The 27,834-nt window shown below is 35.7% G+C and overlaps 1 protein-coding gene across 2 annotated transcripts in view; it reads right to left on the reverse strand.

The window, feature by feature from the left end:
• The window catches only part of ZNF385D (zinc finger protein 385D), a 414,757-nt gene that overhangs the window by 52,192 nt on the left and 334,731 nt on the right, over positions 1-27,834 (reverse strand). For both annotated transcript variants that reach the window (XM_050971656.1, XM_009086110.4), the window contains one exon: positions 14,913-15,075. In XM_050971656.1, coding sequence (XP_050827613.1) covers positions 14,913-15,075 — 163 coding nt within the window. The remainder of the gene's footprint in view (positions 1-14,912; positions 15,076-27,834) is intronic.

Below are 27,834 nucleotides of genomic sequence, written 5' to 3' on the forward strand. Positions count from 1 at the left end.
AAACACTAAGGTCTAAGTAGCACAGCTGCATATAAGTACAGGGAAAGAGAAACTGCTCTTTCCAACTTTCTGGTTTGGCTGTTGGGTTTGTTTGAGTTTGTTTGTTGAGACTGACAGTTGCTTGGTTGGTTGCCTTTTTTTTTTTCCCTCTCATAAACAGTAGTCAGTAATAAACTCAATTAAAGTAATAGAGGCAGAGGCTGAAGATAATGCAAAATATAATGACCTGCTCTGCATGAATCAGATTAGTACCCACAACACTTGAATTTTTTTTCCCCCTGAGTATTCTCAATTCAAAGGCTTACTTTGAAGTGTCCTGGAAAGCGAAGCTTTGCATTTTAAAAAATCTCTTTAAAGTACTCTAAAGACTGTTACCTGAAGGAAACAATGAGATATTTCCAGTTACAGATGGTTCTTTGGGACTATTACTGATTGACAAAAATGAAGCAGTCGACATCAACAGTGTTAGTGCCAATTAGTAGAAGTGGGCTAATTCAAAATTCCATTAATTTTCTTCCTTTGTTTAAAGTGAGCTAGGAATTGTGAAAAGCTTAAACCAAAATGACAGTGGATGACAGTCATGAAGCAAGCTTCACAGTTGTGAAAGAAGACAACCAGGGACCTTGATTTGGAGCTAGACATAAAATTGGATAATTAAAAGGCAGTAAAGTAACAACTTGACATTTGTGAACAGCCATCACAATGGACAGCTGGAAGAATCCCCTGGCACAAGAAAAACAGGATGAGAATCTCAAATTTTGTGCAGTGAAACAAATGTTAAAACTGAAAAATTATCAACAACAAAAGATTGATGACTAAAGATTTAAATCTGCAGTAGCAGGCTGGGTAAGCTTCCTTTAAATTTACCCAAACACACTAGTTAAGTAAATAAATATAACTAATTATGTAGTGTGAGTATTCAGCTGGATGGCTGTTTTCCTTTTAAGCACTTCATATGGCCTTAAATAGGTCGTGTGACTTTAAATCAAGAAGGCATTCAGATATCTGTAAATAACTTAAAAAATTGATGGAGCCCTTGTGCAAGTAAAGGATGGACCCCCAATCTGGTAACAGTTTTGTCAGTATGAACTTGAATTCTACTTCATTAGTTTTCATACTGTTCTTCTGTTCATCATGGGTGTAATTCACCTTCTCCATGCAGAAATGGGGTTACCACTCTCACTGGTGATACCTGAAGCAGGAGCTGCAGGACCCAGTACACAACACACACCTAAGGCAGGCAAACTACTAGGAGCAAAAAACAGCAGGAATGAAAGTCCTTTTATTTCCCCTCTTCATCTTCACAAATAAGCATCTGACCACCCAGGTATCATGCCTGAATTTATCTGCACTTAAACAAAAACATCTAGCTGATTTGTGATGGATCCAGCTTGTAGATGGATCTCATAGATTAGTGTGTATGAATTTTCATGAGGTAAGTGCCAGTCATAAGCTTCCAGTAACAAAGCCAATTGTTATCGTTAGAAGTTCCCAAATCTCAGCAGTTTAAATAAAAGAACTGATTGACATGATGAGATCCTGCCAGCCATGGTATTGATTTGTACAGAAGCTTTGCCCAGGCAGCATGCTCCCCAGGGTGTGAGCATTGCCACTCTGCACACACACACACCCACCCCAGAAGTGACCCCACAACCAATCTATTAAATCGTGCTGCTCAAGTTCACTCACACCAGCGGTACTCTGGGAGGGAGATAATGCACTAAGCCTTCTCCAAGCCATTGCCCTTGCCCTGGGTCTGGTGTTATAACAAGAACTAGCAGCCACAAAGCACGTGTAGGAAAAGCATAACGAGGGTGTTTGGCAAGATCTGTCACGTACTTCAAGTTCCCTTTGTATTGACATCGATAGGTGCTGATATTTTCTGATATGTGAAAGCAGGAAAAAAGTGAGGCATCTTTCCCTGCTGGGAAATACTGGTTTTATTAAGGGCAACTACTTCAAGCAAATTCAACTGGATAGCCATAGTGGGTAGTCTGTTGATGCAACTTTCAGAAGGATCTGCTAAGACAGTGTTAGAAACTTGCAGCTGTTGAATCAGCAGAGCAGAAAATGAAAGAGAAATAGTAAAAAGTAAAGTATAGCAAAGGAAGGGATTAAAAGTGCATGGCAGAAGTCTCAGGAATCCTCTGATAAGGTGAATGAACTAAAGAGTTCTTTTGAGTGCTCTAATTTGAGAAAATGGTTCTTTGCAAGCAGAAATTAGATAATTTGAAAAGTATGATTAAAAAAGTCTAATTTCTTAAATTTGCTTTCTCTCTAATACTTAGGTGGAACATGAGTTACTCAAAGTAATATAACTGCCTATGCTTTGATCAGTGCAGATCTACTGAATTAAATAAGTAAATCCTTCTGAATCTTCTAAAATGCTTATTAGAGGTCTTAAAACTAATCAGAGGTGGAACAAAGATGTAGAACAAGGAAGTGGAAGCGGTACTAAATTCTGGCTGAAAGAAGCAGTAAGAATGCCTGAAAGTATACAGCTTTGGAATTAAAACAGGAATTTTCATTCTCAATTAAAAACTAATAATGACAGAAAAATAAAATACTGAAGTAGGTGTACTAATAGAAAGAAATTAATCTTCTAGAGAAATGAAATATTTTCAATTATCTGGAGTCAATTTTGTGACATAATTAAGGACACTGGGACAGGATACAGTCTGCTTGGTTCCACAAAGCTTTTGTTTTTTCAAACAAAACTACACCAGCAACTATGATTTTCTATGGATTTACTTAATCAAGCACTATTCATCTGTTCAGTCCCGTACAAAACACAGAAAGATAAAATCACATGACCTTAGCAGGACTTGACTTCAAGAATCAGTTCTTGAGCCTTGAAAACGTATGTTTGACTGAAGTCAAACAAATTGGTCTCATATTTCAATTTAAGTACTATAATTTTTGCCACTTGTAGGACTTCATTACAGGAGGTCTCAAATGAGCAATACACAAGATTTGCAGCCTCAAAGCAGCAAAACCTTTTTTGTTCTGGGTGTAGTAAGGAAAAAAAAAATTCATTTGAAGCCTGAAATTCCTCTGTCCACAGCTTACTATGGCATAAACCAGGATATTTTCCAAAGGACTTTCACTATTGATTTCTGAGTTAAACCTAGTAGCTGCATTCAAATGAGCATCAGAATTCCACATGAAATTTTGTATATCTTAGAATCCTTTTCAGGATTATGCAACTTTTATCTTGAATGTGGAATAAAGACAACTATTACCAACTTGCAATCTCTGGATATGGGCACATCTCCCAAGTAATTGGGGTTGTTTTACTATAAGATTGGTTTCTTCATGCTAGTTTTTACAGACTGTATCAAAATATTTCTTACTTCCTCTTTGATAAATGCTCAAGTTGAATGCATCTGTCTCATTAGGTCTTTCACTATTAAACCATTCTTAAGTAATTGTATTAGATCTTCCTTAAATTTCCATTTTGTTTGATGCCATTCTTTGGAAAAAAAAAACCCATCTAGTTCATTTACAGTAATAAGACAAACCAAAATCTTGACATCTCTCCATCATACTCAAAAAAAGTATTTATCCCACAAGGCTGTCTGTAAACATCAATACAGCAGTGGTTCCTGTGTAGCAGATATTTAGCCATGTTCTCCCCAGTCAGCTTTATCTTTACATTAAGTCCCCTCAGCTTTTCAATAAATTCCATATAGCTCTTTACTGTATTAAAAGCATTTGATGCACTGAATCTACAGCTCATATTTATTACTTGCCCAAAATTCTAGTTTTTGTGCCATTTGTAAAGACTTTATAATTTCTTGCAGGTAACAGATGATGCAAAATTATATTATAGTTAAGAATTTATTCCAAAAGGATTTCACTGGAATATTTCTACACTAATTTCTATCTGAAGATTGCATTCCAAGGCCTATAATTAGCAGGCTTAAATCCACTTAATATGTTCCATATTCAGTCTGTAGAATTCCATCTTAGAAAAAAAAAATATATATTAGGAAATTTTTAACTTCTTCACTTTCTAGAGCCATGCAAACATAAAGCACTCCTTACCTTTTCTCAATCAAGTATGTAATCTCATAAAAAAATTAGGTAGGAAAACATAACTTTCTCTCAATTCATATTCATTGTCATTATATAATTGATCTCATTTATTTCAGCACACTAGCTCCCTGCCAGCTGCTGCTTTATTTTTCACAAGATTAGTGTCAGGCTGATAGACCTGCAAGTACTTGATTCATCCTGTTTACATTTTGTGAATATTGACACAACATTAGCTTTCTTCTGGATTTTCTACAGTGTCTACAATGAAAAAAAACCCATAACAGCTTCTCCAGCATGCTTTTTATCTGCTTCTTTTAAAACCATATGCAAGTTTTCCTGATCTGTTGTCTAATTTAGGACTTCTGGTTAAACATACTAAATCTTACTATTAGTAGGGAAAGAATTTAAACATCAACATCATCATTAAGTTTACGTGAATAAACTGGTTTTGTCCCCTCTCAAATTAAATCTAAGACACAGTTCCTAAGTTCCTTGGTCCTGTTACTCTTAAAAATGCCTTTTTGTTTCTTTTATGAGTCTATATTTATTTTTGTATCCATTTTTCCCCTATAATACTAATTTGTAGTTCTTAATTTCAATTTACAGAAATTTTCCTAGCTCCTTTAATTCTAATTCAATTATGGGCATGCCATGAAACAAGAGCTTTAACACTGAGGCTGTTATTAGATATAGTACAGTGGAGTACAGAATGCACAAAGATCAAATGAGAAACACAGAATAATTCATCAAAATGTCTGAAACCTTATATGAATCCTGAAAATAGGAGACTGAACACACCTGTTCTGAAGTTATAGGTGTGGCCTGCCCAAACTTTAGCCTATAAGCAAACCACTTAGTGTATGGAAAAGTACATTAAGTCTAAGAAGCAGAAAGTTCAGGTGCATGAAGACAAACTGCACGTTTACATTGCTCCTCAAACAGATATTACAGTCACAGCTATGCTTTGCCTCAAAACAACTTGATATTTCCTGGTGCTGCAAATATCTTACTAAAGTTTAGCTTAATCTTCAGCTTATTTAGGTGAGTTGCAAGTGCAGTGGTAGCAAACCTTAAAACAACTAGAAGTTAGACAAGTTTTTGTATTTTGCCATATATCCACTAATTCAAAACAAAATAATTTTTTTTCTTCAGGGATAAGGAGGGAAATGGCAGGAAGAAAATAAAGTCTTTGGTCCTGACAGATATTTACTTTGTTTGACTGGTGGCAAATATCAAATGAATATTTATGATGTCTAACTCCATTAATACAGCAGAGTGGAAGGTATATTTTAGCAAAAGAATGACACAGTAGGGAGGAATTTCAGCTGTAAGCGTTCTCTAGCTGAGGAAAGAAATCACCAATCTGCACAGACTTCAAACACATTGCAAGTTGTCCAATATCAAATGGAAGACAGAATAAACAGAACTGTTGCATAAATAAATTGTTCTTGCCATTCCTTCAATAGATTTTAAGACTACTCACTTTTGGCCTTTTTCTGAAAACACCTACTACATGTACATAGAATAATCTAGAAATAATGATTTCTGCTGTGCTGAGTTCTTGTCACAAGAATGGCAAATGAAATGCCAGTGTCTGGGTAAAGCAGATTTCCCTAAATTTATTAGTAGAACTCTTTCAGCTATGGCTGTATTTAGACCTCCCTGAGTGATGCTATGGGGGGATCATATAGCAATGGCTCCAACATTTAGCACAGTACATTTACTCATATCCTTAACCACGCTCTCAGCTTTCTTGATTTAAGAGTGGAAAGAACATGAGATGAACCACAAAAGGAAATAATCTAAGCAAGCTCTAAAGCATCTTTGGAGACTTGGTTCTTGCCTTAAAAATATCCCCCCAAAACAAATCCAGTCCTCAACAGATAACTGAATAACTCCTAATTTTGCTGTGTCCAGCCAGTGTGATGTCAGCTTGAAACAAGATGGATCACTTGGATAAAGACCTACCATTTGTTGCCCTCAAAAAAGACTCCTCATTTGAAAAAAATACATACTTGCAAAAACTGACCACCTAGCTGAGAGCATTTCAAATTAGTCCATAAACGACTGCTCAATAGTAACAGGCTTCTGAAACTGATGCTTTGCAATAAAAACATGAAAGGAAATCTAGGACTGCAATGATTTTTGAGAAATCCTGAAGGCCAGAACTGAGGTGTCTTCAGACCCGTCCTCCTAGATAGTGTCAATGCCCAGCCAAACATAACAACAAAACTCATCATGCAGAATGTGCCATCCTGCTGCATCTGCTAGGGTGCTTGATTTGCAGCAGTGCTGATGAATAACTTATAAACAGACACCTAGCAAACAGAATATTACTCCCAAAATTTCCAATTGTTACTACTTTGGGCATGCAGCAGTCAAGCTGACTTTTCCCTTAGAACAAAAGACTTTACTTGAAATTTCAATAGAAAAGGCTTTTCAGGACCCTGAACAATACCACTGTCAGTACTGGACTTTGACACGGATTCAACAGGCTGATACAGATGTTGTGACTGACAGCAGTTCCCAACTGCAGGATTATTCAAGCATAAGATTGCTGTGAAGGCAATTGCAATCAAAAGCAGCTGGGTCCACAAAAAACACGTGGTGTTCATATGATGAAGCTCTCAGCATACATAGATGCAAGCAAAGGAGGATTTTATTTCACATGCATGATCAATTGAGGCACACATAAATTACTGTAATTTTTGTACAGTCATTTAGCTACACTCTGAAAGAAAGAAAAAGCTCTAGTTCTACACAGAGATCAAAAGAGAAGCTATTGTCTTCCAAATTGCCATCAAGCCCTAATACAAAATTGGTACAACAGTCTGTGGAATGCTGATAACATTTAGTGCTGCAGTTAGTTACAGATTGTCTGAAGTATGGAAAAGTCAATGCATAGATGATTTAAAGTGAAAGATGGCATTGCATGCTTAAATTTTGCGGGTTTGGGTTGAATTTTCCAGGCATGTGATAAAGACAAGCTATAGTTGTGAAATAGTAATTTCTAATTTCCAAGTAAATGACAAGAGGATTTAAAAACAAGAATATCTCTTTCAAACTACGACTTCTTTTAAAAACTTTTTATTTAAACAAAATTTAAAAAGAAACTGTTCAGCTTTAGAATTTGGGTAGTTGGGAAGTGATCCATGAAGACCTGTAGCTCGCTTTGAAATTCATCTGTGTTCTGCTAATCGCCAAGCAATTGCTTTTCCTTTTGTTATTTCACATTTGCAACTTTTGAATGTCCCATGCAAAATATCATAAACAAGTAAATATGAAGTAAAAATCCTTATAAATTCAAGCTTCAAGGTCATTGTTCTGTTTTGATGTGCAATAAAATGTTGACTTGCAATGAAAAGCAATTTACATCCAGTATCTCACAAGCCTGAACCCAGAGTTAGCCTGTTTATTTTGCTGTGCCCTAAGCAATGCTGAAATGATCTGAAGAAATCACTTGCCAAAACAAAAGCATGCTTTATGATCAAATAAAGCATATGGAAACAAAACAGCTAAGTGAAACAAACAGACTGCACTGAATTGTATTCCTAAATTAAACATCCTTAATATAATAATTACGCATACAAGGGTACCCACAGTCTAAGCTGTAAAAGCAAATTGCACACTGGGATCATACAGTAAATTGTTTCTGCACACACCAGCAGATTTGGAATAGTATTAAATACTATTTTGAATTCTAAATACAGTTGACATAAGTACTGTTGTTAGAAATAGAATTTCTTTTAGTTAGAAAAGATTACAAGCAAATCTGCTGTCTATAAAAATGCTAATAAATAGACAATGTTAAGATTGTAAATACAGCAGTATATCTTCTTAAGCTTTCAGAAAAATAGAAAAAGTTAAGGCATTTTGGCATTAGGAACAAAAGATTAAAGAAGTAACTTAAAGAGGAAAAAAAATAAATGTAGTATTAAAGTAGGGTAGGTACATCAAGCAATACCAGAAATAATCCAGTAATTCTTAATATATGGAAATCGTCATAAACATGAATCCCTAGCCATTTCCAAAATGTATGTTTATAATAAACAGCTGAATGTAAGGGAGATTAAATTGAAAATAAAAGGAAAGCAGAGAGATGAGGAAAATTATTTTAATTTTTAAATGGGACTTCCTTTCTATTACAGGTTCTGGACCTGAACCAGGAACTGCACAGATGCATCTGTGTACAGAACTAATGCAACACATTAAAAGATTAAAGAAAACAAGCAAGGTGTGCTAATGCATGGTACTGGAGGAAACAACACATAAGTACTGGTCAGAAAGGGCAAATATTTGTAATCAAACATGCAGAAGCAGATTAATACAAATAGTAGCACTAGTCAGTAATAAGTTGTCCATCCATAAATATTCTCACAAGAAAGTTTTCATTTGAGCACTGCTTTTGAAAACTTTTTCCTACAATTTAGGACAGAAATTCTGAATCTTAAATAAAGCAGTGCCTACTAATAACAAAGAGCCCCTTGACTCCTTACTAGAGACCTAAAAGAGACACAATGGTCTAATAAGGACATGCTCATTCATGTGACAAACAAACAAAATCAGGAATCTCTGACCTTTGAGACTGGGATAAAGGAGTACTGGAAGGAGGACTTTTCCTTGGTCAAAGGAGGCTTGGGTCAGAGAATACCTACACAAATGTGACATCCACAAGCCCATAGGCCCTGGCAGGATGCATCCATGAGTGCTGAGAGATCTAGAGAACACCACAACTGGGCTGTTCACAATCTTTGAAAGGCAACAGAGAAAAAGAGGCTGGAAGAAAGCAAATGTCACCCTGGTCTTCCAAAAGGGCAAGAAGGGCGACTCAGGGAACTACCAAGCATTCAGAACCTGACTGCCTTCTGTGGTGGAACAGCTACCTGGGTAAACAAGGGGAGAGCAGAAGTTACTGTCTGCCTTGACTTTAACAAGGCTTCCAACACTTGTCTTTTCAACATCCTCATAGAAAAACTCGGGATGGACTGTGGGGTGGATTGAGAGCTGGCTAGACTGGAGGGTCATAATCAGTGGGACAGGGTCTGATTGGAGGTCTGAGGTGCAATACTGGGCCCAGTATTGTTTAACTTGTTCATCGGTGACTTGGATGAAGGGGCAGATGCCTCCCCAGCAAGATCACTGATAACACAAAGCTGGTGGGTATGGCTGATACCCCAGAGGGCTTCGCAGCCCTTCAAAAGACTTCCGTGGGTGGGAGAGATGGGCAGAGAAGAACATTCTGAAATTAAAGAAAAGCAAATGCAGGTCCTTCATCTGGGCAACAATAACCCCATGCACCTGCACAGGCTGAAAAGCAGCACTGCAAAGATGGACCTGGGAGTCTTGGTGTACAAAGAGCTGTCTATGAGTGACAGTGTGTCCTGGGGGCCAAGGAGGTCAATGGTGTCCTGGGGCACTTTATGAAGAGCATTGGCAGCAGAGCAAGGGAGGTGATCCTGCCCCTCTCATCAGCCCTGGTGAAGACACATATGAAGTGATGTGTTCATTTCTGGGCTCCTCAGTAGTAAAGAGACATGGAGCTCCTGGAGAGGGTCCAGAGCAGGGCAACAAAGATGATTTAAGGGACTGGAGCATCTCTCTTATGAGGAACAGCTGAGAGAGTTGGGCCTGTTCAGCCTTGACAAGAGATGACTGAGAGGGGTCCTCACCAATGTCGAAGTGTATCTGAAGGGAGGGTGCCAAGAGGATGGAGCCAGGCTCTTCTTTGTGATGCCAAGCAGTAGGAAAAGAAGCAATGGGCAGAACATGATGCACAGGAAGTTCCGTCTGAGGAACATGAGGAAGAAGTTTTTAGTGTGCAGGTGGCCAATCTTGCCCAATGTTTTTTAAAGTCTTTGTTTATGACCCAGACAATGGGGCAGAGTGCACCTTCAGCAAGTTTGCCGACAGTTAAAACTGGGAGGAGGGCCTGATACACCAGATGGAGGGGCTACCATTCAGAGGGACCTGGACTGACTGGAGAAACTGCACAACAGAAGTCCCTTGAAATTCAGTGGAGGAAAGCACTGAATGGGAAACCATTATGCTACACATCAGTCTGGGCTGGAGGCTAAGCATCTGGAAAGCAGCTTTGTGAAGAAGGACTTGGAACCCTGGAGGGCACCACTTGAAAAATAAACCAGCAGTGTATATAAATAAATACCTGATGAAGTCAGGGAATATAAAATACAGAGACTCTTTTAATTGCCCAGTGACAGAAAAAGGCACAACAGCCGGAAACTGAAATACAGGACATTGGACTGAAACACAAGAAAAACTTTGCTCTTCTTTAAGAGTGGTCAAACCACAGAATGGGATGCCCAGCAAAAGGTTGTGAAGATACCCAAAACTCAACTGAAAAATATACTTAGTATCCTGCTCAGGCTGACTCTGCTCTCACCTGTAGGGATGGCCTTGACAATCTTCAGACACACATAATGACATCCCTTCACAGAACCTCAAAAAATCTGTTATCCTGTGGTATTTTGGCTGCCAAACTCATACATATTTTTTTAAACCTTTCCATTTCATGCCATCTACCTTTCTTCCTCCTGCAAAGTTACCACATCATTTCTGATTGCTTTCTCCTCCCTTTCACTTTTATGTCCAAGACCTTGCCTGAATGACTGTTGTCTCCCACTACAACTGCTCTCGATTTCATAATTATCTCAGCTGTATTGAAATTTCTATTTCAGGAGTGAGTTTCATCTGCTGACCAGAAATATCCTACCACATCTTAGACAAAAATTAAAAAAAAAAAAAAAAAAAATCTTATGCCTTGCCTTCACCAATTCTGTTACCCACACATGGTCAGTATTTGAAAAAAACCCAACCTTCTTCCTGTTCCTTCTAATCCATCCCTTAGTGTTTTCATTTCTTGTGATGCCTTTATCACTTGAACACGCTTATGTTGCCACTCCTTTTCCTTTAAACACCTGCCTGTTACATTTACAGTGTCTGCTCCTTAGGTTGTTTCTCATCCTATGAGAAACTGTAAGATTTTTAGGACAGGCACCAGTATTTTGTTCTCTGACAGCACAGGGGTCTCTTAGCTGTTAAGACTGTACCAGTGATAGATGATCTTGTCTGTGTCTTGGCCCAGAGACACACTTTTTCTGCTCATCACATTTCTGTCTGTTTTTAAGAGCTCTTCATTGCATTTAAGTACATAGGATCCAAGGCACAGTGTATAACACTCAAAAGCAGCATTTAAGACTTTGCCATACTGATGGTTCCTAATGACATGTTTTTCCCCTTTGAAAGGTCTATTCCTTCTTTTCCATTGATACCAAATAATATAACTCATACTGAATCCTCTGTTGAATAAATAAATAAAGAAATAAATAAAAGCAGCCCAAAATCTTCAAGACTTAATTTGTGATAATGTGGTCATGGAGTGTCCTGCTTAACTTCACATAGCTTTGGAAAAGATTAATATTTAGACATATGCAGCAACAAGAGGAACATAATTTTACACGGATATAATAGTGGTGATTCAATCTATTTTCCAAAAATCCAAGTGCAGGACAATAACCTTTCTGGACATGTATTTTAATTATGATGATAGAATGCACTCTATCTAAATATATTTTGACAAGTTTACTAAAGTATCAGTCCTTACAGCTGAAGATATGAAGCAGCTTTTTGAAGAAAACCTTTTCAGAAAGGAGGAGCAAATTGCAAAGCTACCAAAGATGTTTAACAATTTCCTCTCAGGGAATATATTTGCATGTGTGGTAATATATAGAATAAATATGATTTTTTTATTGTCACACCTGAACTGGAGAATCAAGAAATAGTGAAATCTGGTCTGTATAATGCCATAAAGTAGGCTTCTCCTTGTAATGCTCACATTGTCTGTTTTTCTGTCCTGACTACCTGTGTAACATAAAAATTGGTAAATACTGTTGAAAGAAGTGTGTTACATAGTAGACAGGATAGAAAAAGTTCTCACATCTCAAGAATGGCATTGCCATTATAAGATGTTTTCATGATGTTTTATTGCTCCATAGACTTCTCGAGTTCAAGCCTTCTAATAATTCCATAAGTTAGTCAAAAGGAAAAAAAAAATTAACGACTTTCACAGAATGAGCAAAAAACCCTCGTATCTTATGTTTTCTCTTTAACTCATCATTCAAACACCAGGAATCCTGTGTGAGAGCTTTTAAGGAGTTAGATTATATTGTGAGCTGCACAGTGTCAAAAACACGTGCTGGCACCACATCTAACAAAATAGTCCCAGAATAAGATACATAACAAATTACAGCTTTAGCCCTTGAATCAGTTTGTATACTAAGTGATTTTTTTTCACAATCCTTTATTGCATAGCAGCACAGATTTCCTGATGACATTTTGTTTACTGTAGCTGCTAAGGGCACACAGAACCAGTGATCTGAAGCCCTGACCAATATGCTGTGACTGACACGCAATTCAGCATTTAACCCCTGCTGTAGGTGATATAAAAGAAGTGATATGTACTCGACCCTATCCTCAGTGTATTTGGGATCAACTATTAATCTTCAGCAGACAGTTTTAAAATACTGTAGAAAGATCTTTTGTTCCAAATGATCACAAGTACATGCACTTTGTAAATTTCTTCTAGTTACAAAAGATTAATTTATGAATTATATTCATTAGTACAACTATTCTTTGAGAGCTGCATACTACTATCAGGATGTTTGACTTTTACAGTGACAATTTACAAATGGAGAAACTTACACAGTGCAGTATATTCTGATGTTCAGAATCATTTTGCCCTTAACGGTTCTATCAAGCTAATACAGGACATAGGGACAACCAGAAAGGAAATAAAATCCAATTTATGAAATATTTGACTTTAAGACAGAAAATTTCATCCTTTTGGCTACCCAGGTTTTTTTTCCCTCACCATGTGTACATTCTTGACAAAGGATAATTTACACCAAGGATTTTATTCAATTGTCAGTCACATCAAAGCTGATCAGTAATAACTGGATCTAGATAGAACTGCCTGCTTTACTTTAAATGCCACTTGTTGAATAGGGCTTTTGGCAGCTGTTGAATATGGCTCTCAATAACTTAAGAAATGGTAAGATTTTTGGGTTTTTGTCAATTAACATAAATATGTAACTTTTAGAACCTCATTAGGGTCAGTGTTTCTAACACAGAATAAATATATGCATTTATATACATACATGTGTGTTTGCATAAGTTTTGTGAAATGAATCCAGCAATCTGCAACCACTGTGGAAACCTGAAGAAACTCCAGCATAGGCCACTGCTTATGTGTGCAGCAGGATTTCTGATATTTTCTTACTTCTGCTGATATGAAAACTGATTTGGACTACTGACGTTGGATGCAGAACAGTTCGTATATCTTGTCAGGGATCTAATGCAAAGCTTGATAGAAAAACTCAGATTGGTTTTAAGGCACATTGGAAAAATCCTGCAAACTTATGCAGCATAAGATAAAAGCTTTTGAATAATACAGTTTAAAGCTTTAAAAGATCTTCCTTTTCTTCAGTTATTTTCTTCAACCACTAGATAATATTTGGTAAACAATAAATCATTCTTTCACACAACATCATCCTTCCTGTTCTAAATATCTCAACAAGTAACATCACAAGACATTTTTAAAGGTATTTGTATATTTTAAAATACGTATTTCCCCAAATAACTTTTGACATTTTCCCTATTTTCTCATATTTAATTTCTTTCTTCACACAAAACCTCTCAGAATATTTTCCTTTCTTTTCTTTGTGGTAACAAAGACAAAAACAATGCAGCAAATATTTCTTAAAGCCATCATAATTAGGTTATAAATCTGCATAGGAAAAAGAAAATGCTGTCTATAATAGTAAGTTATAACTAAAATATGTTTATAGAGAGAGACATAGAGCTATCTGTGTCTTCAAGAAAGTACTGCACATGCCTGCGAGGTACTTTTCTGTTGTACTACAGTTGGTTACTGCACATCCATTTACGATGCTGGACTTACTAGGTCAGAAGTGGTTCCAAAGAAGCCGTTTTCAGCATCAGTAGATAGGTCTCTGACATTTCACAGCTTTGGGTTTTTTTTCTCTGTGGTTATTTTTGCCTTGCTTGGGGAGGGAGATTTGTTATGTCTAAATATGAAAACTCTATCCCTTTATACCTCGTGAGACACTAGACTACCTCTCAGTGACCTTACAATCTTCCTTTGAAATTTCCAACAATAGCCACATATTTAAAATGCCATGACAACCAAATCCTGTTGACTTTATAAATATGTAGATTTTATTTGCAAAGGAGTAACTTTTACCCGCACAATAAATTAAACAATGTTATTTCAGTATGAAGACTCTTTTGAGCAGAATAATTGGCATCAATAGCACTTACCTGATTGTGTGGAATAGAGGGTATACAGCTCTTTTCCATTTCAAAACCATGCAATAGCCATTTTAAAAAAATAATGCAATGTTTGAAATTTATGAAAATTAGGTTTTTACTGCAAAGGATTTTTAAGAGGCTTCTAGACACATATAGTGCAGTTTTTTACATTGTGGTTAAAAGAAATGTGCTGTATATAATTATTGATAAAGAGATAGTGCATACAGAGCAGGAGGTTTAGATCAGTTGATATGTTAATCAAGTAATGAGTACTGCATTCCATCATAAAAAGAATGTCAAGCCTCTTTTCACTGAGAGAAATCAGCTACATGACTGTAAGACTATCGCCAGCCTACTGAAAGGACTTAAAGAAATCAATATCACACAGAAAAGATGGATCGAGCATGAATCAATGTGGCAAGCACATAACCAAACAGACATGGAATTAAACAGGAAGAAAAAAAAAAAAAAACCACAAGCCAAATCAAAACTAAACCAAACGAAACCAACAAAGATTGTCGCTTAACCTGTTTTGTCAGAGCTGGTATTGATGGTATTGGTAGTGATGGAAGTGAAGGTAGTCTTTGCGCTGTCCTTGGTAGTAACAGATTTCTGCTTATTTTTCATGGCTTCCAGTGCTTTGAGCTTCTTGGCATGTTTAGTGCCTTTGTAGTGGGCCGCAGCCTGGCTCTACAAAGGAGAACAAAATGAACCATGCAATCAGGCTCATTTCTAAACTGGCATTCTCTGTATTAGTACAAATACAGACTACCTTTCAATAATGGGTACCACTTACATTATCCAAGTAGTGACCAAACAGAAAATTATAATTATAGAATGATGCTTGGAAAACAATGGAAAAAGTACTAGAGCCACGCAAACTCAATTGATACAGTATAGTACTGTATAACAGTAGATTAATTTCACACCAAAATTATGTTGTTTTAGTCTACCTTGCTACCATTAATTTTTCTATTAGGATTTATGTTGCTTTCACATGAAAAAAATAAATTCTCAGGCAACGGGGAGGATGGAATTCTCCTCCCAATAGCTTTGTACTGTTCCAGTTTCTATTTCAAACCAGAATTTTTATCAAAGCTTCCTTCAAATAACAGTTTACTACTGACAGTGGTATCAGCAACTTCTCAGCAAAGACTGACAATAAAAAACAAACCAAAAATACCCCAGCCCAAACAAAAGAAAGCAAAATATAAAACACACCCTTCAAAGCCCATCAGCAAAGACTTAACTGAATGTGAGGCAGACGTGTAATTATCTGGCTTTTTAAAAATAAATTAAAAAAAAAAATTAAAAGAGAAGATTACTTTTGTTCACCTGCTAAAAAAGCTAGTGTTTGAAATTCAAAGCCAGGAGCATCGTCTCAAAGGAGAAAACTCCCACAAATCCTGTCACAGTTCCAAATATATTTTGGCTACTTCATATTGCTAAGCTAAAATAGATTTGTATATGCACTGCTATAAAAATTCATGCATTACATTACAAATAACTTTATTATTTTAAGAGTTACTACCAAATTTATTCATTTGATATATGTGCAAGTATATTTTTAGATTAGTATTTGAACTATTAAATTAAACCTTATACCACAACCACTAGAATTTGGATGAATATTCAGAGGTTTTTTTTCCTTCACTTATTATTTAAAGTTTTATAAGAAAGACAGTATTTAAGTTGATAAGTTGATAATATGAAAAATTGCTTATATTTTTCCTTTTGAACTTCAAACTTTATGGAAAGCAACTCGTTTATTACTTGGAAGAGAAGTTAAGACTTCAGAAATGCAGTCAAAATTTAGCTATTACAGAATTGAAAAAATGAAAAGCAACAATTCTGGATCAGCTCAAGGACCCATAAGGTCAGTATTTTGTTTTTAAGAACGTGAAACAATAGAAGATACTTAGGAACTTATCTTTCTTACATAAAAGATAGGTAAATGCTTTCTATTGTGGAATCAAAAGAATCAAAACATATATATGGAATTTAGCGACTTTAAACCTAAAGTATCAAATGGGATAAAAAGACACAGTCATTCCAATCACTAAGCTGCTGATGCAGGTAGAAAAATCCTGTATTATCTGGCATTTATTAGACCATTACTTAATGCTATTTGTTGTCCTGAATTTTGGGGAGAGGAGTTCTAGTAACTAACTCTCACTCTAAGGATACATAGAGGGAATTATGACTTTCAGCTCACATGAAAAGTCTTGATTCCTTCCAGATGCCTGAGATTTGAAAAGCATAAGGTGAGTAAGAAAGAAGTAGGAGCCCTTGACTAAAATCAATTCCCAATATATGTGTAAGTGTATACATGTGTAGATATACACCCGCACACACTCTCTTGAATATTGAGATGCATCATTCAGTTTGGTTGAAAAGCCAGTTTCTCTACACCTAAAATAATGTAAATCTTGTATTAGGTACCCTTATTGAAAGAACACTGGACAGTGAAGTTTTTAATTAGAAACAACTTGAACAAAAACAGCACAATCATGCACTTTTTACAATTCTCAACACATAACATTGAGACATACTGTAAGCCAAATACAAACAGTCAGAGGATGTTAATTGTAATCAAACCAAAAGACCAGGGTTAAGTTACAATGACGCATTTAAAATGACATAATACTGTACACCCTCGTGTTGCTATCATGTCAACTATTTTTAGTTTCTAGTCAAATCTAATCATCAGTCAGCTTCATATCCTGACTGCACTTTTTTCCCTTAACTAACAGTGTCACTAGTCAAACATCTGAAACACATTCACAACGTAGTCCTTAATACTCAACTGCGAATGCTGATATTAGTTTGGTACAAATCTCAGCTTTCTTCACAGAACTGTTGGCAGAGTTTTATTATTCTGTTTATTATTTATTATTAGCAGTAAGTTTATTTATTCTGTATTCTCTGAATTCTCTCAGCTATAGTTCCACAAACTTCATCTAAAGTTGTATGTTGTATGCTGAAGGAATATATAATGAGGGCCTATGTAGAAATTGGTGACTTTTTCATTGCTCTGAAACATATGAATGAAATTGCTCTAAAGTGGAAACACATTGCTGGAATTTAGAGGTATGATAGCTGTTACTCAGAGTTATCCATAACTCACTTCTCACAGAGTGCTGCCGGTTTACCCACCTTCTATTTAAATAAAGTCTTCAAGTCTTTTTATTTCAAAGTTTAAATCTCTTTCCTCTGTGGGGACATGAAGCCACCTGGGCTTGTTTGGATATAACTGTAGCTGGCATGTTAATGGGAGTTGTATGTGAGAGCAAACAGATTGCTCCTAAGCATTTAACCAGCTCCAAATTAGGTTATGCTGAACTTTTACAACTGAACTGGAACCCTAATTAAAAAGACAAAAAAAAAAAAAAAAAAAAAAAAAAAAAAAAAAAAAAAAGAAGAGTTCTGTCATTATCTTTCCTTGCAGGAGTAAGATGTAGGAGATGCAAAAATATCTGTAAACATATTTTGCAACAGGAAAGCAACATAAAATATGGTACTTCACTGAATAATTTCTTGCAGCCATAAGAGGACCAAAACCATCCTTACTGCTTAAATGGCTTTTACTTGTAGCCTATAAAATTCATTGCTGAAAGAGCATTTACTTGTAGGATGAATACAAAAACAAGATATAGCATAAAATATAATTATTCCACACTTTCATGCTGAATTAAGCAATAATAGGAGAGAGCAGAAGAGTGAAAAACAAGTTAAGTACTAGTTTTTACTGCTAACCATGATGCTTAACTGAGTGAAGAGACTGTACCCTTTCACAAAGGTGAGAAGGGTTTCCTTCTGGAACACTTTTACAAAAGAATACATTAGAAGAATACTTTAGGAAAGAGTTTCTTCCTTCACCTCAGTTTCCATGTTTGATGCACAGAATTAATCTTAGTTAATCCTAGCACTGTGAAGACAAGTCACTGTTAGCCAATGCCAATGATGAAGCATGAGAAATATGTGAAGTATTGCTGGTGTAATGTTATAGAGAACTTTAGGAAACTATATCCATTCTTCAAAAAGATGTCCAACATGAAGATAAAAATTATTTTATTAATATTTATTATAATGATGTATAACTATGCAAGATATAAATAATATGAAATATAATAAGATTATATAACTAATAAAATTATATAAACACATAATTTAATTTTAATAATTTTTATCACTACTTTATATCTACGTTGAAAACTCAAGGATCCTTAAATAAATGTTGAGGACCTTGATCCTAAAAATTACATGTAGACAAACTTTGGTCCGTGGGAACTACTTCAATGAAATGGCAAAACGTCTGCTAGCAAATCACCTTACAATGTTATTTGTAACTTTCTACCTATTTGAGCAGCAGAAGTCAATTTAAGCATCTCCTAATATTTTCCTCTGGTTCTGTGTACCAGTGTTAAATAATTAGGGGCCTTTCAAAGCTATATATTTTATAACCATGACAAATTGCTCAAATATAAGATTTGTCTCTAAAATCTGTCTGTATATTTATGTTATAACCACACAGATAAACATGCTACAAAACAATAAAAATACTGTGCAGATGTGAAGAGTTAGAAAACAGACCCGTAGTGTAAAACTCAGCTGTATTTTCCTTGTTTAAGTGCAGTATTGTACCTTAATCACCACCACAACACCATATTACCAAGCAAATTGAAATGTATAAAATACATTGAGAAAGATGAAATGTTTTAAACAATCCAGACAGTATTCTTTTACAATTACAGTCAACATATCTACATGGCACTCTTCAAAATAAGTTTTTCTGCCTGACTAATGTACTTCACTGGATTATATGGCTTCTCACTTATGTTCTTTAGGCAGTGGTCCAACAAAAACATTGTGCTTAGTTTGTGCATCAAGAAAAAATCCAGGTCTTGTCCTATTCTCTGTGAGTTTTTAACTTTGCAGCACGGCATCTTCTTTTTCATGTCCCGCCTGATCTACCTCATGTTTCCATTCTTCCTATAGATTGTTTTCCTGCCTTAATCACTCCCTCTAGGAAATGCCTTCATAATCAAAGCCAGTTCAAATAAAAGAAACCTTTTGCAAAAGATGTAGTGAATATGGTCCACTGATTTTTTCTCACAAAATTAAATCTGACTATCTTGCATTATGTCTTTCTCATTTCACAATGCATTTTGAAAGATGTCTGTTGTGGAGAAGGCTCCGTGCTTTTACCTGGCTAACTGGGTAGCAAGGCTACAGTTTGTCTGCACCCTAAGAAAGCACAAAATTGAGAGGGCTGAGAGTGCTGGAAAGTCTATTCTGTCTGCCTGGGACTTCAGAAATTTACGCCATATTTTTTTTTTTCCCTACCACCTACTGGATGCTACCCTTAACTCTGTTACTATTCACAAAACAATAGTAGTAATTTTGGTTAACACATCTGCAACTGATGTCAGGATACACCAGAACAAAAAGCTCTAAAACAACAATGAAAAAAATTAGGTTTCCAGTTCAAACTAATGCTATCAGTGAGGTGGGCACACATGGAAAGCAATAATACATAACTGCATAAGCCAAGAAGGCTTCTGTTCTTGATGAAATCAGGGAAATTGCTTATGAGAGATCTATCACACATTATCATAATCTCTGAGTACAAATATTTTCCTAGAGTTGGGCTGCCAATAAGTACTTGAAAAATAATTTTACTGGTGGCACATAAGAAAGTGACAAAATTCAAATGACCTTTTATTTTTGGAACAAGCGTGTAATTTTTCCTAGTGACTCCAAAGCCTGGCCAGCCAGTGATGACAGCATTGCCCAGGGAAGGTTGCAGGGATGGATGCAGCTGAGACATCTCTATCCTACCAGTTACATGCCATTTACATAACCAGAGCTGATCTCTATGGAACTTCTCCAGTAAGTAAACTGGAGAAGTTTTACAGGGAGAAAGTCTAACAGCCCTGAGATGCCCAACACTTGGTTCAGCCCAAAGCAGGGCTCTAACAGTGAGAAACAGCTAAAAAATAGTAGAGGATTGTTCAGTCTTTTTCATAGAGATGTAGTCACTCTATTTAGTAGGTAAGTTTTTACATGAAGCTATATTAAATAAAAAAAACCCCAACTTTCTTACAAGGCCCTCTATTTGTTTGGTCAGGGAGTGCACATGGGAAACCCAGAATTACTTACCCAGATAAGCACACAAGTCCTGTGCTTATCCACTAGAAAACAGAAAAACTCCACAGACTTTAGCAGTTTCACAGACACTGTACATGAAACAACTAATTACCTGTGCAAGCCTTAGCAGGATAGGAGATTAAGTAAAAAACATGTAATGTAATTTTTAAAGATGATGTCAACATGATGACATGGTTCATATTGAACAAGTATCCTAATTTCTGCCTGATACATAAAAATTTAATCTGCAGTCGATTATGGTGAAGATAAACATTGCCTATCATTATTTCTACCTTCTGCTAAGCTTACCTTTTCTTCTGAGTTGTACCACTTGAATTTTTTGTGCAGTCTATCACAACACAACTCTGTAATCCAATTACCTTTTTCACTCAGGTGTAATTGTGGTACTAAACACCAAGGATATGTGTGACATGACTTCTTTCAGATATGTTCTGAGAGAAGGCTTTTGCCCCCTAAACTATGATCGATCAATTCACCCTTTCTCTAGAACCAAATATACAATAAAAGGTCAAGAATCACAAAGGTCTTTTCTGCAGAAAACAACCCAAAACAATTCTCCATCCTTATGGCAGAATAAAATGTCTCAATATATTATTTCTTAGGTATTTATCTTTCTATGGAAAGAAAGCTCCCTCTTCTCCTTCCTAAAGCATTTATTCAGTATACTCATGAATTTACCCAGAGTGAATGAGTGCTTCCTGAGCTCACTAGCACCTTTGCATAACTAATTTGCTCTATTCCACTCCCTGGTCTTGGGCTTCTTCCAGAGTCATTTCTATAATGGTGAGAGATTGCACCTGGCAAGAGGCTGCATCACATTGTGAGAGATTGGCATCAACACCATTCTTATGGTAAAACCATCCATAGTTTAGTAAAATCAATTTCATTTTCATTATGAAAAGTAGTATAATATTTTCATTATGCAAAGCAAAATTTGTTTTATCTTGGTCAGATGAAGAAGGTAAAAATTTCCTACTTAACTTCACTTGTTCCATAAGACAGTATTTTTATGACCATGCATCTGCTTGTACCATAAACTGCCACTGAGTGTGACATTACCTGAAATAATTTAGGCAAGATACAAACATCTGCCTGAATATAACACACTGCATTCTGGGTGCCAAAATATACACTGCGCCAAAATATATATACTGAAGGGAACATAACTCAAGTAATCAATCAGTTCTCATACCTGGCATTTTTCCTTTAAGGACACCAGTACTTCATGCAGCACAACAAAATTTTGTTGCGTGTTGAAATACAATAAACAGGCAGTTCTTTTTGCCATCTATTTTATCCTTTTTATTGTTAAGAAAAAGCAGCTTTACCCTTATTTTGACAAGGTTATCAATTTCTAGAATCTGGAACTTTATATATTCTGTCTTCCAAAGTAATATGGTTTTTTTAGGGGGATGTTCTTTTGATGGGGAGATGAAACATGGTCTTTTGAAAACTGCTATTATCAAAAAAATTAACATTTAATCTCATCTTTACTGTATTAATTGGCAGCATAATTTATTTTCCCTATAGCAAATTTTACTGTAGTTAGAGTTTCAAGAGAATATTAAACTCCACTGGTATTTTTTTTAAATTTAAATTAACCAAGTGATTAATCTCAGATTAATATTAGAATGATATACAGAAAAAGGTAATCTATACACACTGCTATGAGCAATGCATATAATAAAATAAAGCATGTATTAATTCAGCTTAGTAAATATAATATATATGCTTCCAGTTTTGAATCTGGAACTGATATATTCCAAATGGAGAACTTGAAAAAATGATATATGCTACTGTTATTTTGTAGAAATGTACCCCAAATTCCTTGAACAAGCAGTGGGCACCACCACATATTTTTTATACATTGCATTAATAATGTAAATTTAGTTCAATATTCAGGTTAAACACAAATTATGTTTACTTCAAAATAATGGATGCTGTTGAACTTAACATCAATTTTCTGAACAGCATTGAAAAGTTCAGTTTTTTCTGGTGTCATCAAAAGCATGACAGTGTTGGATATGGAGTCAGCGCCTGTTTGGGGTTTTCCACAACACCTAACTGGAGCCAAGAGTCTACACATGCACTTACCTGCCCAGACACTCATTTAATTTAAAAACTTTTCACTGTTTGAACAAAACCCACTTGATTCCCTCAGCATGCATCTTGTGATCTTATAACTAAAGCAAGTTGAGTAGGTGGGTTTGGAGTACCTTGTCTGAGTGCTTTCACCTGCTTTCTGTTGCCAAGGAAACTATTTCTGTCTGTTTACCTTCACGATAAAAAATCTCATTGAATTCTGAGTTTCTGATATTTTTTGACTAAAGCAAAGCATCATGGAAGAGTAATGGTCAGACACAAATACTACAAGAAATTTCATGGAAAACAGTAAGAGCTCAAAAAGTACCTCCTTATGATTCGAACCTTGTATTTGAAATTACAAACAAGTTAATATGACTTCTATATACAAAACCATAAAAGAGAGTCCACAGAGTTATTGTAACTGTTCCTGAACACAGTCTTAATGCTTTTATTACAATCACTGTTTTTAATACTATTATTACCAGAAGCTTTTCAAGTTTCAGTTTTGTGTTCAAAAAGACGTTGATTCAAATTTCTGATTCTTTTATTAAAATATACAGTTAGACAGATTTTTCATTTTGGATTTTCAATTTAAAGTTCAATAATTATTTTAATGAAACTATTTCTGATGTCCTTTAAATCAGGTCCTATTCATAAACAGAAATTCAAAACCCACAGTAAGAAATATAAATGCTCAAATTTCCTGATTCCAGCTCTGTTTTATGTGAACTTGACTGTAGGTTCCCAGGCTAAATCTCCAGCCTTCTTGTAGAAGCCCATAAATACACAAAAAATGAATTTTTCCTCTGTGAAAAGTTTTCACAGATGCACAAAGACTGATAATTTAAGGATGGAAGAGTTTATAGATTCTTTCATTCTCTTCATATGTCAAAAGGCACCCAGACCTTCCCTGTGCAGACACATCCATTGAGAGGCAGTGCATTTCCTTGGAATAAAAGAAATCTTTGCCCACTAATTGTTTGCTTATTTATACACATTTTATATGTCCAAAAGGGTCCTATACCAGTAGATTGCTTAAAAAGTGCCACTACAGGTCTATCCATAGGACTTCTCTCTCTAGGCAGAAATACACACTGCATCAAAAAAAAAAAAAAAAAAGGAAAATAAGTAAAATGAATAAATGCTACCCACTAAATGCTCCCTGCCTACTACAAACAAAAGAAAAATGTTTTATACAATGAATCAATATAAATAGAATATAAATAGCTTAGTGGTGATAAAAACTAGTGGAAATAAATTTGTATTAAAACTAGTTTTATCTAAACAATTAACCAGGGAAAAAATATTTTGAGAAAAATAATCCAAATATCCAGAGGGAACAAAGGTTTATAGGCATAGGGACATGAAGATCAGTCAGTCTACAATACAGTTCTATTTATTCCTTTACATATTTTTTTAATTTGTTTTGCCTTGCTTTCAGCCATCCCTGGGTGATTCTGTGAACATGTTCAGTGAAGTTCACAGGATACTGTACGTACCTACTAGATTTGCCACTACTCTTCTACCCACTATCACAGAGCCTTAGCACTTTGGATCATTACCTTAACACATACCTAGAGCACACAGACCTGCTTGCAAGCAAGCCATTAAATCTGCCATTAAAGTTAGTCATTAAATCAATTAATATGGTTGGTTCTTAAAGTAATACACACATGAGGATAGATCAAGTTGTTCCAAAAGAAGTGAAGGCTGAAAACTGGGATTTATTTAAGGAGACATGCAGGCTGTTGTACTGCCATCAATACAGAAATGGCAATGATACCTTCCAGTACAGAGCTGACAGGTCAGAATCTTTTACTGCTAAAAGCTTTCAGGTTCCATGTAGGAAGCCACAGTTATAGATATTAAATAGTATATAAAACTTAAAGAGATGTTCTGACATCACTTACTGTTTACACTGCTTGTACATTCTGTCTCCTTCCTACAACACTTTCTACTTATTTGATGTTACACTGAAATCTGAAAATCTGGGTTGTTTTTTTTTTTCCCATTGAACAAAACCAAATTGAAGATAAAAGAAGGTGGCTGCAATCCTATAAGCCTTACTGGGTAAGAACAGTGCCTCTGAAATCAACTGGACATTTTAGATGTGGAAGTGCTATAGGACAAGTGTCTCAGAGATGCTCTGTACTTCTACATTGGCTTTAATGTTTCTCATCTCCTCTAGTCAAGCACAGGTTATCAGGTTCAAAACTGGAACAGTTATATAAAATCAGAGGGTGTATAATGTGAAAAAAGGTTAAACTAGACAGGTATAAAAGCCCTTTCTGATTTTAAAACCTAAGACATTCGTTTGGGCAGAGATTACTTAAAGAGTGAAATTTCCAATTGGTACAGAAATTTAATACTGAGACTCCAAAGTTTTTGGAGCAGGCAAATCTCTTCATATCTGTTCACAAAATTGATTAACAAATTTCTACTTATTGATTTGTTCTTTCTTGTTTTTATGTTGTTCTTCCTTTTGTTATGGTGGGGCTAAGGAAAAGACAGTATCCAGTCTTCCCCAGTCCCTAAAAGATCACTTTTGGAAAACTGGTTTCTTTAGAAAAAACCTGTAGAGACTTCTGAACCTTCTCTGAATAAAATGGAAATAGGAATCTTTACCTCCAGTGATGAACTGAAACTATGAATAGCTCTCAGTTTACATCTGTGATATCTCACTGCTGGGATAATTAGCATGTCTCATTGTGCTTTGCAGCACCCCAAATTTATATGATGGAGGATGTTGTACTGATAACTTCCATCTACAAAAACCAAGAACAAGGAAATCTCAACAAGGAAATCTCTTTGTGGGGTTCCAAGCTGGTGGTGTACCTTTTGGAGTGTATGGACAGTTTGAAGTGATTTGTGCTCAGTGAGCTCCAGGATGATTTCTGGAGTCCAACCACCACTGAGTACAGGTGAAGCTGCAATATGGGGCAGCCGTGTTCTTACTTCCATAGCTTTAAAACTTTTAAAACTGATCCCTAAACAATTTATTTAATATGTTGTGCTTAACTTTACTATTAAGTTGCATAAACCAGTAAGTTCTTTTTTCTCTTGAGTATGTATTCACGACTTTTTGCAAATAAGTGCACAAATGTCATTTGCTTTTGCAAATTGCTCCTTATTCTGTTATTGGTAAGTAATTTTTATAATTCTGCAGTGTAAACAGATGCCATTTTCCACTACATATTCAGCTGTAATGAGCTAATTCAATGTGTTAAAAACAACAAAAGATCTTCAAGAATGAGTTATTTGCTTCAATATTCCAACCTCCTTTGAAATTTATGTTGAAATCACCAATGAGAGGAAGTTACAAAATTACTGTGGAAGCCCTGTTGCAAAAGAAGGGCTTTAGTTCATTTATTCAAATCCCAGCTGTGTTCTGTTACCTTCCTAACAGACATGTTATCCATCATATTGATCCAAAAGTTATTTTTTGACCAGAGCTAATATGCTTCATTGCTTTTCCTGTAACAAAACAATATTTGGGCACAAGTTTTACAACTGTTTCAACATTCATGCTTATGAAATCATTATACACCAAAATCTAGAAACAATGAACCATGATATTTTCCTTGCCCTTTGAAAATGGCAAGGACCTCCTTCCTATGAAAGAGAGAAAAATAAAACCAAAACAGAAAGCAAACATGTTCAGTTTAGATTGTGTGGGTGAAATCCTGGCACCACTTAAGCCAACACAACTGTTGACATTTATTTCACCCTGGACTGGCAATTGAAAGCAAGTCCAATACTCCATCTGGAAACAGTGTGAAGAATTTAAAGATGGACGAACAGCATTTGACTAAGCCAACAAAACCAAATGTACATCACAGAAACACATCAGCTGAGAAAAAAAAAGTTTTGTTCTCACCACAAAAATGCATCATAAACATCTTGGAATATGCTAAATGCTTAGCCTTGCTATAGCATGTGTTTGAGTAACGGCATCATCTTGGTTGGCACTTTTTACTAATACTCAGATGTGACTGGTATCTTGTGCATAAATATATGCTACAAAATAGTGGAAAATAAAATTAAGGACACCAGAATGACAAAAAAAAAAAAATAGGTCAAATGGAAATGACTTGATTTTTCTGCTCTTTTTTGGTAGGTTTTACTTAACACTGCTAGAGACAACCATGGGAATATTTTTCAATTTCTTTTATATTCTAGCAAACCTGTTTGAGAAAGGTAATTGTATGTGTATATATATTTATATACTTACACACACAGCATGGGAGAGCTGCCATCTAACCAGAAATATAATATTAGATGGAAAACTTTCCAGTGTGGAATACACTTGAGAGATAGATAGATATCCCCAGCAAACATCCAGCTACAAGAGACTCACAGTTTTGTCAGAGAGACAGAATCCATTGCCCTTTTCTTAGCGGGTTGCAAATAATTTGTGCAGCACTTTATGGACAGATATAAAGACACAATGCATATCAGAAGCACCAAATAATGATATCTAGGGAATATGACATCAGAAGAAGGTAGATAATCATTAGAACTCTCAGTCTCAACTGAACTTTTGAGACTGTTTTTCCATTTTAGGTACTTTCTCACTTTTGATCCAAGAGCTAGATTACATCTGAGTCCATCTCATGATAAAAATGCAAACAAAATGTAATAAAAATAAATAGACTAAACAAACAACTCAATTTATTTCTCAAAGACTGTGCTTTATAGTACAGATAATTTCAAGAATGACTGTTATTTTAACATGAATGAACCTTAGATAGACCATGAAAACAAGGACCCTACCTTGAAAAGACTTTAAGGGTGCAAGTTCAGACCACGGATTTGCAAGGGTAATAGCAGACAGCAAATTCTGTGACTGTAAAATTAAGGACTTGCAGAAGTAGGTTGTTATGATCTGTCAAATTATGACAAATACTTGCCAGTAAGTTATCTGCCTGAGGCAAACTGACTGGCCTGAGACAAGTCAATATTCCCAGAGCATCTTCCTGGTTTTCAGAGTTAATGGCTGGAACCATGTCATCCCTGTGCCCATGCACGCCAGTCTCCTCAGAGCCCTCAGAGGACTCCACTCCCAGCTCTGGATGATGTGCCTCTGTGTGCCACGTGCTCCACCAGCCACATCACAGAATTTAAATGGCTTGGGTCATAAGGGATCTGAAAGATCTTCTATTTCCAACAGCCCTGACATGGCCATGGACAACT

Source organism: Serinus canaria, chromosome 2, assembly GCF_022539315.1.
Source record: "Serinus canaria isolate serCan28SL12 chromosome 2, serCan2020, whole genome shotgun sequence".
NCBI lineage: Eukaryota > Metazoa > Chordata > Aves > Passeriformes > Fringillidae > Serinus > Serinus canaria.